The 15473-nt window shown below is 44.0% G+C and overlaps 1 protein-coding gene and 1 long non-coding RNA gene across 3 annotated transcripts; one reads left to right on the top strand and one right to left on the bottom strand.

The window, feature by feature from the left end:
- Positions 1–3339, bottom strand: egr2b (early growth response 2b). Its single transcript, XM_059948034.1, has 2 exons — positions 2781–3339; positions 1–2329 (listed from the first exon to the last, which is right to left on the bottom strand). Exons 1-2 carry the CDS (start codon positions 2938–2940, stop codon positions 1245–1247), a joined length of 1245 nt encoding a protein of 414 aa, XP_059804017.1. The 5' UTR covers positions 2941–3339; the 3' UTR covers positions 1–1244.
- Positions 3340–4535: 1196 nt separating this feature from the next.
- Positions 4536–12284, top strand: LOC132379463 (uncharacterized). 2 transcript variants are annotated; one of them, XR_009507428.1, is made up of 4 exons: positions 4536–5531; positions 6746–6885; positions 7003–7098; positions 12175–12284. It is a non-coding gene; the product is annotated as an uncharacterized LOC132379463 (long non-coding RNA). The 2 variants fall into 2 exon arrangements; XR_009507427.1 differs by lacking the exon at positions 4536–5531 and having other exon boundaries at positions 5621–6885.
- Positions 12285–15473: the final 3189 nt, after the last annotated feature.

Below are 15473 nucleotides of genomic sequence, written 5' to 3'. Positions count from 1 at the left end.
TATGAAAACCCACACACACACACAATATACATATTTTGCAAAATTATATTTACATCAATATAACCATAAAACAGTAAAGTTTGACGGGAGCAATTAGTTCAATTTTCACCCAGTTAGTGGTTTTACACCAATACATTAAACAATTGACAGGTCAGCATCAGCAACATAAGAATTATTCACACTCTTTACAACCAGAGCTTTGCTACAAAATATGAAACACTTGGAAATATTAGCACAAAACACGTACAAAAATATTTTCTAAAAAATTCCATATTAATTGGCAGGAATTGAACCGTTTCGCCAGCTTGTGAAGGTTATTGGCGATTTCACGATTGCCATGGTCAGTCTTTAAGGCCGGATATTTACATGCAGACATATAGAATCGTCCACAATAAACAAGGCACCAAAAAATCTCAGCATGCAGAGTTCAAATGCGAAAGTACAAAACATCCACTTGCGATTTAAACTAACACGGGATAAAGTTGTCTCTCAGTATTCTCTGATCCGGTTTGAATTCTCTAACCCCCTTTTTCCTTTGGGCGTCGGTTACACCACTAGGAAAGAATTAAAATATGAATTGTTTGCTGTACTAAACTTAAGGGTTCAGCAAAAGGAAGCCTGTTCCTGGTTATGCTTATCCGATTAGAGAGCTTTTACATTGCTTATCATGCTTAGCTTTTTTTTTGTTGTTGAAAATATTAGTGACCAATAAAAAAAAGTGCCGAAGCTAATTTCCTCAGAAAACATTCGCTGCCTTTTCCACAAAACATCCCTTTCCTATCTTGCATACAAGTTCCCCGCGACCACACCTTCTCCGCCTCAAGTCCCTTCCCTCCAAGGTCGTTTTCAAGCCACCTCACGCCGGTTACATGTTTAGGAAGTGGCTTTGGAGGGAAGGCTGTGCCTCGCCGAACGGCGGGGAGGGACTGGCAGGTGGCACCGATCGTTAATACGGCATGTGCAGTGTCCTGACTACCTTAGCCGTTGTGGGAAACCAGAAAACGTGTGCTGCAAAATAATACAAAGAAAAGCCGAGATAAAGAAAAAAAAAGTCAATGTGCTTTCCCCAAAAGGTCTTCAGGGGAGAGGGGCGTTCTCATGTTCTTGGAGACGAAGCAGCAAACAGTATATCAAGGAACTGTCAGAAATTCGGGTGCAATCTGCCATAAATACTCTGTCTACGCCCTTAGGTGCTTTGCCTTCGGGTACAGTAGTGTCATTTCTTAGCGGGTTGTGTTTCCAGTTTAGACTGTTCTGGGCGGACAGAGAGGCAAGGGACTGCTGCCGCTGCAGAGAGGTCCCACAGAGGAACTGGCCGCCCTCTCGCTGGCCAGCTTCTTCTCCTTCTGCCTCAGGTGGATCTTGGTGTGCCTCTTCCTCTCGTCGCTCCTGGCGAACTTCCTGCCGCAGAAGTCGCAGGAGAAGGGTTTCTCGCCGGTGTGGGTGCGGATGTGGGTGGTGAGGTGGTCGCTCCGGCTGAAGTTCCTCATGCAGATGCGGCACTGGAAAGGCTTGTGCCCCGTGTGGATCCGAATGTGCCGGGTGAGTTCGTCGGAGCGAGAGAACCTCCGGTCGCAGCCCTCGGCCGGACACGGGTAAGGTCTCTCGTGCACCGGGGTCTTGCTGGGGCGGTTTGGGTATTTCCTGAGCCTGATGGGCCGGAGAGGTAGGTTCTGTCCGCCGTATGCACTGGGCAGCCGGGAGCCCTCCCCTGCCGGGTTGCCCAGGGTGAAGTTTCTGATGGTGGAAAGCGGAGTCAGAGGCGGTGCCATTCTGCCGGGTTCCACGGGGCAGGAGAAAGGCTTGCGCTCGGTCCCCGGGTGCAGGTCTCGGTGCGGGTGCTGGGGCTGGAAGATGCTGCTATAGTCCGGCAGGATGGGGAATAAAGTGCTGTCTACCATCGGTTTTGGAGAAGGGTAGGACGGGGGAGGAGGGTACCCGAGGGTGCCAGTGGAGGTGCTGTAGAAAGGAGTCGGGTCTTGATATATCTCCCCGCAGGTGTAAGGAGGTGGCGGCGAGTACATATGCTCCATCTCGTTCTGACTCTGCGCCATCGTGCAGCTGAGGGGACTGGAGAGCGGGTTTGGAGAAGCCGTGGAGGAGGAGGACGACGATGAAGAGGAGGACGATGCGGGGATTCCGAGGACCCCGGCGCTCACGATGATACCTTCAGGATTCCAGTTGGGACTGGCGCACTGAGACTCGATGGAAAATTTGCCTGTGTAGCCAACAGTCTGTGTTCTGTGTGCAGAGGGTAGGTGGTAGCTGTTGGGATAAGGTAAATCGATCGCTCTTTTGTCGCTGGCCATGTCCACGTTGATTATCCCATCTGAAAAGTAAAGGACAATTGTTGGAGCCTGAAGGATGCAACGCGGAGTTTCACGTAGGTTTGGAGAAGTAACTACAAGCGGAGGTGGGACTGACGGGGCGCACCTGAGACACAACCCCTTCATCAACAAGTAAACAGGAGCCACCAAACACAACAAACTGGATGCCAGACTAAACGGCTCACCAAACAACCCCACGTTCCAAGATATTTAACTTAAAAAAAATAACATTACGGCGCATTCTATTTTCACGTCGGGTTCACGCGATTTTCCTGGTTAATGATTTCTAGCGCCCGCGAAATGAATGAATGAGGTGGAAAGTCCGGTCGCCTCTGCGCTACTAAACAAACTGTTGCATGAAACAAATGAAGATGCGCGGGGGGTTCGCAGCAGCGGCCGCCCTCCCTACAAGTCGCGCATACCGAATAGGTGCACGGTGCCCAAGTTGCTTACCTGAGGCCATCTGCTCATACTGTGCCATTTCAGGGTTAGGGAAGATAGTGACGGACGTGGGCATCGAACTGATCTCCTCCACGGGGAACATGCTTTCGGGCAGCTGGTGAAAGAGATTTCCGAGCGGCAGCGGGATTTTCTCCACCGTTTTCGCTGTCATCGTTTGTTTTGGCCGGAATTCGGATCAAAATGAAAACTTTTCTCTCTCTTTCTTCCTCTCCTCCTGCCTCCAGTTATCGTTAGTGTCAGTGGTGAAGCCGGGCTATGTCAGTGTGGGGTTGCCCTGATTCGGAAAGCCTAAGTGGCAGGGCTCTTTCCCCTGCCGCTTATTAAATGTTTAGCTCCCTTAAAACTGCTGCTAATCTCTGCCACTTCTCTCACACACTTTCTCTCTGCTTCAGCCTCCCTCTCTCGAGCTTCATTTACTATTTATCCCGACCCAGCGAATGCCCCGTGACGTAAGAGACCATATATGGATGAGAGAGGAAAAGGGCTGCGACGCGCTAGCGCGGGTGTGCAAGACGCCAGCGCTGCCCCTCCCCTCGGCGCCGGGTAGGGAACAGTCCCATGGGCCCGGCCAGCACTCGGGCCAAGAGCGGAAGGGACAAATCCCACTCCCTCCTTCCCCTCTCCCCATTCCTGGGCTGGCGATGCGCTATTGCTAACTGAATACTTCTGCGCGGCCGAGCATTTCCAAGAGTTAAGAGAGGGATTCCGGTTGCATTTGGCTGTCCATGTATGGCGAGAGGATCCGGCGGGAGACAGGGGCGGGCTAGAGAACGCCTCCGTCCCTCCTTTTCTCCATATTTGGCGTGAGATTCCGGAAAATAAGTCACGGAAACTCAAAAGCCACACTAGCGACTGTGAGACACAACACATTGAAGCTGACCAGTGGAAGGAACGGGAGACCGCAGTGGGGCTCCATACAACCGCGGCTCGGATAGCTGACCAGATATTATTTAAAGACAAAAAGCGAAAATAATTTATGTGCATCTATATCTCAGGATAGTGATAATTTTTATTTCAGTCGATCCATTCCACACTGTCCCCTCGCTCCCCTTGATTTATAAACATTGGTTTGGGATTGCGGAGGTGGTGGCATCTGTGAAGCTTTTTCGCTTTGAGCAATTTCGATTTCAAAATTTTTCCACAGTTTTCATTGCATAGGGATTTTTGCAGGGCGATTACTTCTGTTTCTACTTTCGCGTATCTCTCCAATCACCAATATATAAAATGCTTTAAGGGTAGCGTGACAGTGTGGTCGCGAGCCGGGCGGCGCTGCTCTCTTCACAGTCTGCTTCGAACTGTCCCGCGCAATAAGTTTTAGACAGGGAGCGCGTACCATTGAGTCAGCATTAACAACTTGCCAGAGAATCATGTTCCGGAAACAATTGTTTTAAAGGGAACAATTGTACACCCAAATTTCTCATTTGGTTATACAAGCAGTGTAAGTAAGGAAAAAATGGGACAATGTGGATTGTCCTTTCCAAACAATTTTCTCTCTCTCTCTCTCTCTCTCTCTCTCTCTGTCTGTCTCTCTCTCTGTCTCTCTCTCTCTTTCTCTCTCTCTCTCTCTCTCTCTCTGTCTGTCTGTCTGTCTGTCTGTCTCTCTCTCTCTCTCTCTCTCTCTCTCTCTCACACACACACACACACACACACACACACACGCTCTTGTCTCTGGTTTATACTGCCTCTGTCACGCATTTTCACGTGTTAACTCACAGCCGGCCACTTCATTCCCTTCAATCTGATTCAGCCCTCTTCCTGCAATATTCATTGTAGGTTCTCCCGACCCAAGTACGCCGTATAATGTGTTTACTTCCCTCACTAACATTGTTCCCGTCTTCCTCGATGTGATCTTGTAGTATCCCTTCTTGTTATTTATAGGGCATGGATGTGAATTTGTAGGGAGTGTTTGCAAGGGTGTAGGTGTGTGTTTGTGTGCGTGTGCGCGCGCACGTTGGACATCATGAAGCATTTTCTGTGTCGGGATGGGACACTTCACTTGATTCCAATATCATTCCCAAGTTATCCACATAAAACAGCGGAGTTTGATCCGAACCACTGGCCGCAGTCTCCTGCTCTCTTGCAGGTTGCTCTGAATCCGGAAACAAAGTTTATTCATTACTAATTTTGGCACTACAATGATTCGAAGATTAAAATTGCCTGGAAATCATGCGAAATCACAGCCGAGTTATACTACAGCCCGTTTCCTCTCGTAGCCAGGGCGTCACTTTCTCGATGCGGTGCCGTGACCAAAATTCTGGACTCTTGATTCCCATACACTTCTCCTTTCACCCCCACAACGAAAAACAACGCTCTTCAGTCTTGAAACCCGCAATTTATTACACAAGAGCAAGATTTTGAAAAAAGAATGTACGCAGGGTTTGGACTTCTGCTCTTTTAATTGCCCAGCACATCAGTCCAGTTACGTTTGTTGATTGAACAGTGTCTAATCTATTGTCAGTCCTTTCTTGGACCTTATTAGATATTGTAGATATTCATGGGTTACTACCCTCTGTATGTCACGCTTTAATTTTTTTTTATTACTGCTCCTCTGTTTTTAGTCACAGATACCTATTAATATTTTAGGATGTGGGCTGCATTCTCCCTTATTCTCCCTTGATAAGTGAGAGGCAACAAAGGCACTGGAAATCTAAATGACTTCAGATGTTACTTTTCTCTCTCCACAGATGCTATCTGACCTGAAGGGTATTCCCAGCGTTTTCTATTTGGTTTGTCCCTGAAAAGGTAATCAAACATAGAACCTAGAATGTTACAGCACAATAAGGCCCTTCAGTAATATAACATCGACCTTCTAACCTGCTCCAAACTCCTCCCCTCCTACATAACCCTCCATTTTTCTATCGTCTATGTGCCTATCCAAGAGTTTCTTAAATGCTCCTAATGTATCTGCCTCTACCATCATTCCTGGCAGCATGTTCCATGCACACATTAATCTCTGACATCCACTCTATATTTTCCTCCAAGTACCTTAAAACTCTGCCTGCTTGTATTAACCATTTCCACCCTGCAATAAAGTCTCTGGCTATCCACTCAATCGATGCCACTTACCTTTTGTTCATCACTCTCAGGCCAGCCCTCACCCTCCTTTGCTCAAATGAGAAAATCCCAAGCTTGCTCAAAACTGTCTTCATGAGACACACTCTTCAGTCCAGGAAGCACCCTGTTAACCTCCTCTGCACAGTGAGCCACTTTCCTTCACCGTGCGGCCCAGGTGAAAGAACTCTCATGATAGCTTTGGCAAAGAGTTCCAGCATTTAGAAGCTGCAATGATGAAGAGACAGCAATTATGTTTCCAGCTCGAGATGAGATGTCACGTGCCTGAATTCTTTATCCATGGAAGGTTCTTTCAAAATAGCAAATGCAGGTACTGCAGTATATTTTGTAAATGGTACACTTTGTAACTAGAACATCAGAGGAAATTAATGCTTAATGTGACTGAGGCGGTTTTGATGCAGACTGACATCTCTGGGTCGTAGTAAGTTCCCTGAGTATATTCGAACAGGATTGGGATATCCAATGGAGAAAAATTCCAGCATTATTCTCTTGACTTGTGTCTTGCAGAAAGATTATTCTATGGTTACGGAATACTCACCAGATCTTGAACAAAGTCAAGTGAAGTTATGTGGCAGACCAGTTGAATTTCTAGTCAATAGTTACCTTCCCTTCTCCCCCTCCCCTCGCCCTACTGGACATTAATGGTGGGGACTCGGGGATGGTAATACCACTCAATTTGTAGCATCTTCTGTCACTTTTCCTACATTTGGAAGCAGGGCTGCGACAAGATGGAAAACATAATCTACACACTGAACTTAATCATTGTACATGCTTTTACTCTCTGGTCAATGCAAATCCCTGAATGTGGTTCTGAAAAGAGTCGGCACTTAAATGGCAGCAAGTCTCATCCACGGCAAATCCTAAAATCCTGCATTTACTGACAGATCTGGAGCACGGTCCTGCTGATATCTCCCATCACTAGTCTTGGGTATCACTTCGCTGATTCTTCAACAGGTGCAGGGTCTAATATTCCACTGTTTTCAAAGGGAATTTCCAGGCTGCTGAATAAGAAGCAAATGGAAAGGTAGCCTGTTAAAATTACTTAGTATTAATTTACTTTTTAAAAATTAGTTAATTGTATTCTTAGTTAATCTTATTTTAAATATTATTTTATAATTTGTAACATATTTATTCACTTTAGATAAATGTCCTAAAATGTTGGGTCCAAATCAGAATTGCAAGAACAGAATACTGAGTTGCTTTACGACAGCATGATTAGTCCTCCACGTCAGACCAGGTAAATATGAACAGAGAGCGCCTGCGAATTACAGTCCTGGACACCGAGACCAGCCCAGGAACCTCAAACTTTTATTCTTTTTATGCCTTCCTATGTTCCTTCTCATTCCCATAAAATTTCAAACTTTCCTCCATGTTTTCAGAATCAGACTCAGGGTTACTATCACTGACACGTGTTGTTATGTTCGTTGCTTTGCAGCAGCAGTTCAGTGCGAGACATAAAAATGACTATCTATTGCAATAAGAATATATTTAAGAATAGGTAGTGTAGAAAGAGAACAGAATAGTGAGGTAGTATTCATGGATGGCAGAAAGGAAGAAACAGTTTTTAAAGTTCTGAATGTTTATCTTCAGGCTCCCGTACCTCCTCATAATAAGAAGATGGCATGTTCTGGGTGCAGGAGGTCCATCAGGATCAATGCCAACTTCTTGAGGTATTGCATTTTGAGAACATGTTCAATAGTGGGCAGGATAGTGCTGGCTGAGTCTATAACCCTCTGCAGCCTTCTCCAGTACTGGGCATTGCTGCCCCCATACAGAGAGTGATGCAACCTAGCAGATACTCTCCACGGTACATCTGTAGAAATATACCATGCTCATTGAATCTATATAACCTCACAGCCTTTATTCTCTATGGCTCCCTTCCATTTTTGGTCATCTTAGTCTCAATATTATCCCTTTGAGTAACACAAATATAGTTACTCCTGTACTACACAGTATTCTTCCTTTCACTCCCTTTGAATCATTTCTTAAGAGACACCGATCAACAGTCATACAGCATATGACAAACCCTTTGGCTCACCATTTGCTTGATGGCTAACAAGTGCCTTTAAAACCATAAGACTTTAAGATATAGGAGCAGAATTAGGTCCCCCCTCATTCTTCTAAACTCCAGTGAGCACAGGCTCAGTGCCATCATACACCCTCCAGATATTAACCCATTACTGGAATCTCCACTAGACCCTGAGCAATGACAGCCCATCCTTTCTTAGATATGGGGCCCGAATTGCTCATCGTACTACAAATGTGGTCTGACCTATTATACTGATCCCATTTTCCAGCTCTTGGCCTGTAGCCTTCTATGCCATGGTGATTCAAGTCCTTAACCAAGTCCTGATTAAATGTTGTGGGAGTACCTGCATCTTATATTCATTCAGGCAAAGTGTTCCAGATTCCAACTACCCTCTGGGTGAAAACAAACTCTTCCTTACATGTCCTCTAAATTTCCTCTGCCACCTCTGAACACCTCTGTTAAGAGGAATAGATTCTCAATATCTACCCTCTCAAAGCCCCTCATAATTTTGTATACCTCATTCAGGACCCCATCAGCCTCCTATGTTCCAAAGGAAACAAACCCAGCCTTTCCAAGTCACTCTTCATAGCTGAATCACTCCAACCCAGGGAATAGTTCTAGGGAATCTCCAGTGAAATGAAACCCTTTCTATATAGTGTTGATCAGAACTGCACTTATCTCTTATGTAGTTGGTAGGTAACCTCCCCGCACTTACATTCCATGTCCTGGTTACTGAAGGCAAACATTGCTTCTTAATGACCTTAACTACCTGCCATGTTGCCATCAATGTATGCCTATGAAGGGTCTTGGCCTGAAACGTCGGCTGTTTATTTCCCTCCATAGATGCTGCCTGACCAGTTGTGCATTCCATTTTATTTGTTGGTCTGGATCTCCAGCACCTACAGAATCTCTTTGTGTTTAGTACAATCATTACCTGTGTTCCTCACCACACCTTAGATCCTACCATTCATTGTTTATCTTAGCCATAGGCAGTACCTCACATTTTCTAAAATTAAATTAAATTTACCTTTTCTTCACCCATCTTACCATCTCAACAACACTGTTCTGTACCTAATGTTCACTGTGCTCAGTATTAATAACACCACCAATTTTTGTGTCATCAGCAAACTTAGTAAGAATGCCTCCTGCATTTTCATCCGGGTCCTTATATACAAAAAATACAGCACAGGCCTCTGCAGAGTTCCCTGTGGCACGCCATTAGTCTCAAGCTTCCGATTACAAAATCAGCCATCGCCGTTCTGCTTCCTATCACATCTCTGATAAAGGGAAAAGATTCTCACTATCTACCCTCACTAAATCAGTTTCAGATCCAGTTTACCAAGTTGTCCAGGATCCGATGGGTTTTTATGTTTGAACCAGTCTCCAAAGTTGAATTTGTCAAAGGCCCAGCTAGAGCCTATATAAACTACATCAACTACATTATGCTTATCAAAAAAAGTCACCAAATTATCTAAACAGGACTTCCCTTTAACAAATCCTATCTGTCACTAGTCAAGTGCTCTGCCCCTCCGAGGCCAGAATTATGCTGTCCCTTAGAGTTTTTTTTAAATAACTTCCCTTTTCACCGATGTTACACTCACCAGCTTATAATTATATGACTAATCACCGCTGCCCTTCTCTAGTGAAGGACACTTGCTGTCCTCTAGTCGTTCTGCCTCTCTCTTCTGTGGTCAAAGATTTGAAAATCTCTGTCAAGCCCTGCAGCCTTCTTCCATGCCTCCCAAAGCAGCCTCAGATATATCTCATCAGGCCCTGGTGATTTATATCCTTTTAAACCCACAAAGACATCTTCCTCATGGTAATTTCATACTTTTTCATGGTAATTTGTTCTAGACTGCTCGAATTCCCCAATTATAACGTTCTCTTTCATAGTGAATATAGATGAGAATTCCCTTATGATATCTCCACATCCTCCTTAGACCTTCAATCTCTTGACAGGCCTATTCTGTTTTCTCTAAGCTTGTCATAAGCTATACTTTCTTAATTTTTCTAATCACAAATGCTCCTTGATACTCAGGGTTCTTTGGAATTTTGGCCATACTGTTCTCCTTTATGAGAACATATTGATCCTCAGCCCTGTTTCATTTCTGAATGGCCCCCATTGGTCGTGTATGAACTTAACTACAATAGCCGCTCCCAGTCCACTTTTATCCTGTTGTGCCATGTTGAAATCAGCCTCCCCAAATTTTGCTATCTTAATGCCTGGTCCATCTCATCTATCTCTATCACAACGTTAGAACTTACAGAGTTTCAGTCATGGCTCTCACTGACACGGCCTCCATTTGCTCAGCTACATTCCTGATGGATACTGTGGATCTAGAGATCACACAAGCTGCAGCTTACAGATTTTAGGTGTAGGACACAGGGAACTGGGTGACTGTCAGGAGAGAGAAAGGCAATAGGCAGCCAGTGCAGGACACCCTGAGGCCATTCCCATCAATAACAAGTATATTGTTTTGAATACTATGATGGACAACCTAGCAGAGGAAAGCCTCTGGTCAGGAGTCTGGCAATGAATCTGGCTCTGTGACTTGGAAGGGAAGGGGGATGAAGAAGTGAGCAGTAATGATGGGGATTTAATGGTTAGGGGAATAGACCAAAAATACTCAGATTGATTTCATGGTATTCCTAAGTGGGAGGGGGAGAAGCCATGTCAGTACCAGTGACATGGGCAGGAAGGGTGATGAGGTCCTATAAAGTGAGGTCTGGGATTTAGGTGCTAAGGTAAAGGATAGGACCTCCAGGGTGATGATCTTGGGATAGCTACCAAAGGCTACATGCTAGTAAGACTAGAAATAGGAAGATACTGCAGTTTAACATGCAGCTAAGGACATAGTGCAGGAGTGAGGGCTTCAGAACTTCTAGATCATTGAATTGAATTGACTTTATCTCTTACATCCTTCATATACATGAGGAATAAAAATCTTTGTTATGTCTCCATCTAAATGTGCAACTTACAGCAATTTATAATAAATAGTATGTACAACAGGGACTTCCTCTCTTCCAGGGAAGGTGGGACCTGTACAAATGGGATGGCTTGCTCCTGATCTGGAAGGTGACCAATATCCTTTTGCGAAGGTTTGCTAGTGCTGTAAGGGGTTGGGGGTGGTTAAGCTGCAGTTGCAAGGGGATGGGAACTAGAGTGCCAGAGCAGCTAGTAGAGTGGTTGTGGGGAAAGCAGATGCTAAGCCTACCTACAAAGACAAGAACTGAAAGGCTGAGCATGGAGGGACTAATGTTCTGAGTTTCCTCTTTTTCAAAGCAAGCAATATTGTAGGTAAGGCAGATCAGCTTAGAGCATGGATCAGCACATGGCATTATGATACTGTAGCCATTAGTGAGACTTGGTTGCAGGGGTGGCAGGACTGGCAGCTCAATGTTCCTGGGTTCCGTTGGTTTAGACCGGAAGTGTATGTAGGGGAACACTTTAGACCTAGTGATTGTAATTCCATAAGTTTCAAGATAATTATGGAAAATGATAGGCCTAGGCTTTGGGTTGAGATTCTGAATTGGAGAAGGGCTTATTTTAATGGTATTAGAATGAACCTGGTAGGTGTGGAGTTGGATAGGCTACTTTCTGGGAAAGGATACTTTGGACATGGGGACAGGGCTTCAAAAGTGAAATATCGAGAGTACAATGTTTGTGTGTTCCTGCTAGGATAAAAGGAAAGGCTAACAGATTTATGGAGCCTTAGCTTTCAAAGGGTATTAAGGACCTGGTTAAGAAGAAGGAGGTGCAATGCAGAAATAGACAGCGAGGTACAAATGAGGCATTTGAGGAGTACCAGAAGTGCAAGGGAAGACTTAAGAGGGAAATCAGGTGGCTCAAAGAAGGCAGGAGGTTGCCCGGCGGACAAGGTAAAGAAGAGTCCCAAGAGGTTTCTACAGTTATGTTAAGAGCAAATGGATCAGTGTAGTCATCTATGCATGGAACCAAAAGAGATTAAGAAGATTTTAAATTGATTTTTAAAATTTTATTTTTGTTTAGAGACACAGTGCAGAATAGGCCCTTTGAGGCACGCCACCATCAATCCACTGATTTAATCCTAGTCTAATAATGGGACAATTTACATTGATTGATTAACCTACTAACTGGTATGTATTTGGACTGTGAGAGGAAACCATACATTTCATGGGGAAGGCGTACAAACTCCTTACAGAGGATGCTGGGGTTAAACTCTGATCTGTAACACCCTAAGCTGTAATAGCATTATGCTAATAGCTATACCACTGTGGCACATTTTTGTATCTGTATCTACTCAGGAGATGGACACAGAACTTATAGAACTGAGGCTAAACAGAAGAGAGGTCATGAACCATATCTAGATTACAGAAGAGGAGATGCTTGCTGTCTTGAGGAAAATCAAGGGAGGGTAAGTCCTCAGGGCCTGACAAGGTGTCCTCTTGGACCAAGTGGGAGGCAAGTGCCGAAATTGCTGGGGCCTTCGTAGAGGGAATTAAGACGTCCTTAACTACTGGTGAGATGCTAGAAGAGTGGAGGATAACTGATTTTGTTCCATTATTCAGGAAAGTCTCTAAGAATAAGATGGGAAATTATAGCCAGTGAGCCTGACATCAGTAGAGGGTATATTATTGTAAGATATTCTGAAGGACAAAATATTTAGATAGACAGGGCCTGATTAGGGCTGGTCAACATGCCTTTGTGCATGGTAGGACATGTCTGACCAATCTTTCGGCATTCAAACACCAATGTTTTTCAGGGAGGTTACCAGGAAATTTGATGAAGGAAAGGTAGTGGATGTTGTTTACATGGACTTTAGCAAGGGTTTTGACAAAGTTCACGTTGGAGGCTTTTCTAAAAGGTTCAGTTGCTTGGCATTCAGAATGAAGTAGTAAATTGGATTTAACATTGGCTGAGTGGGAGAACCAGAGAATGGTGTTAGATGGTTGCCTCATTGACTGGAGCCCTGTGTCTAGTGTTGTGCTGGGTCCGTTGCTGTTTGTCATCTATATTAATGATCTGGATGATAATGTGGTAAACTAAATCAGCACATTTTTGGAGGACATCAAGATTCAGGACTTTGTGGACAGTGACAAAAGCTATCAAAGCTTGTAAGGGGATCTGGATCAGCTGGAAAAATAGGCTGAAAAAAGCAGATGGAATTTAATGCAGACAAGCATGCACTTTTGGAGGATAAATCAGGGTAAGATTTACACAATGAGTGGTTGGGTACTGAGGAATATGGTAGAAAATAAGATTTGGGAATACAGATTTATAATTCCTTGAAAGTGGCACAATAGGTAGATAGAGTTGTAAAAAAGCTTTTGGCACATTGACATTTATAAATCAAAGTATTGAATACAAGAGTTAGGATATTATAATGGAGTTGTATAAGATGTTGGTATGGACACATTTTGAGTATTGTGGGCAGTTCTGTTTACCTACCTACAGCAAAGATTTAAATAAGTTTGAAAAAGTGCAGAAAAAAATTTACAAGGATGCTGCTGGGATTTTGAGGACCTGAGTCATAGGGAAAGGTTGAATAAGATTTTATTCCCTGGAGCATAGGAAAATGAGGGGAGATTTAATAGAGGTATGCAAAGCAGGTTTTTCCTTTGAGGTTAGGTGAGACTATAACTAGAGGTCATAGGGTAATGGTGAAAAGTGAAATATCTCAGGGGTATTTAAGGGGCAAAATTCTTCACTCAGAGCATGGTACAAGTGCTGAGTAAGCTGCCACAGAAGTGGTGGTTGCGGGATTAGTTGCAAAATTTAAGAGAAGTTTGGACAAGTGCATGGATGAGAGGGGTACAATAGACTATGTTCCAGGTGCATGTTGATGGCTCTAGGCAGAATAACACTTCAGCATGGACTAGATGGGCCAAAGGACCTTTTGCTGAGTTGTAGTGCTGTATAACTCAATGACTCTAGTAGGTCCAGTGCTGTCCTTTCTTTTGTGGGACTATTTACATGTAAGCTCAAAATTCCCTCCCCCACTTCACAGAAAGGGTGATCCAGTTAATACTGGGGAAGCTAAAACCTACCACCACTACTACCATACAATTATACATTCCTTTGTGACTTGCCCACTGATCAATTGGAGGCTTCAGAACAACCCCAGCAAAATAATTGTTCCCTTTGGTTTTTAAGCTAAACCCATATGGGCCAGCTTCAAGATCCTTCCAGGATAAGCCTCAGCTCCTACCTGCACCAATAGACTCATTGATTAGTATTGAATACCATCTTCCCTTACATTCCTCTGATTTGCCTGAAGATTCCACACCCTGCAATGTGGAGTTACCAGTCTGTTGTTCTTTGCATTTTCATGTTCAGAGCCTCCAAAATCTCCCTTTCACTTTATCTGTTCCCTTCCTTTATATTTTTCTTTTCCTGTTTCTACTCTCTTAATTGTATTTCTCTCCTTTCCAAAGTCAAGTTTATATCTTGCGACTCATTTTCTTGCAGGCGTGCACAGGAAAATAGAGAAATACAACAGAATTTATGAAAGATTACACATAAACAAAGAATGGCAAACAAATAATGCAAAAGAAGACAAATGGTGCAAATATAAAACAATAATACTGAGAACAGAAGTTTTAGAGTCCTTGAAAGTGAGTCCATAGATTGCGGTATGAAAGCTATCCATGCTGGTTTAGGATCATGATGGTTGTAGGCCAGTAACTGTAACTAAATGTAGTGGTGTAGGATCCAAAGCTCCTGTACCTCCTGCCCAATGGTTGTAGTGAGTAGGGAGCATGGCCTGGATGATGGGGGCGCTGCTTTCTAATGGCAGCGTTCTTTGCAAATGAGCTCAATGAAGGGGAAGGCTTTCCCTGCGATAGACTGGGCTGCACCTTCCAATTTCTGTGGACTTTCCCATTCCTGTGCGTTGATGCTTACATGTCAGGCTGTGATGCAACCAGTCAGGATATTCTCCGCTGTGCATCTATAGAAGCTTGTCAAAGTTTTAGGTGACTTAACAATTCTATGCAGACTTCCAAGAAAGTTGAGACACCGCTGAGCCTTCTTTCTGCCGGCACTTACGCACTGGACCCAGGACAGATCCTGTGATAATGCCAAGGAAAGTTACTAATCTTCTCCACCTCTGATCCCCTAATGAGGGGTGGCTTATGAACCTTTTAGCTTCTTCCTCCTGTAGTCAATGGTTTTTTATCTTCATCCATCACTATAACACAGCTTTTACATTTCAAAGATCAAAGTAATATTTATTATCACCGCGTACAACCCTGAGTTTCTTTTTCCTATGGGCGTACTTAATAAATCTACAGAACAGTAACTGTAAACAGGATCAATGGACAACAAACTGTGCAAATGCAAATATAAATAAATAACAAGAGCATGAAGCAACAAGATAAAGAGTCCTTAAAGTGAGACTGTTGGTTGTGGGAGCATTAGAAATAGAATGAGTATAGTTATCTCCTTTTATTCAAGAGCCTGATACTTGAGGGGCAGTGACTGTTCTTGAACCTAGTGGGGCAAGTCCTGAGGCAACTGTACCTTCTACCTGATGGCAACAGCAAGGAAAGAGCATGGCCTGAGTGGTGAGGATGTTTGATAATGCAAGCTGTTTTTTTACAGC

The sequence above is a fragment of the Hypanus sabinus genome, chromosome 22 (assembly GCF_030144855.1).
Source record: "Hypanus sabinus isolate sHypSab1 chromosome 22, sHypSab1.hap1, whole genome shotgun sequence".
In the NCBI taxonomy this organism is placed as follows: Eukaryota; Metazoa; Chordata; class Chondrichthyes; order Myliobatiformes; family Dasyatidae; genus Hypanus; species Hypanus sabinus.
The sequence above is the reverse complement of the archived record's forward strand: the minus strand, read 5'-3'. Positions and strand labels throughout refer to the sequence as shown.

Excerpts from the sequence above, each read along its gene's own strand:
- egr2b (XM_059948034.1), bottom strand. The coding sequence starts at position 2,940 with ATGACAGCGAAAACGGTGGAGAAAATCCCGCTGCCGCTCGGAAATCTC. Across the intron at positions 2,330-2,780 it reads GTATGAGCAGATGGCCTCAG|ATGGGATAATCAACGTGGAC; the intron begins GTAAGCAACTTG and ends TTTACTTTTCAG.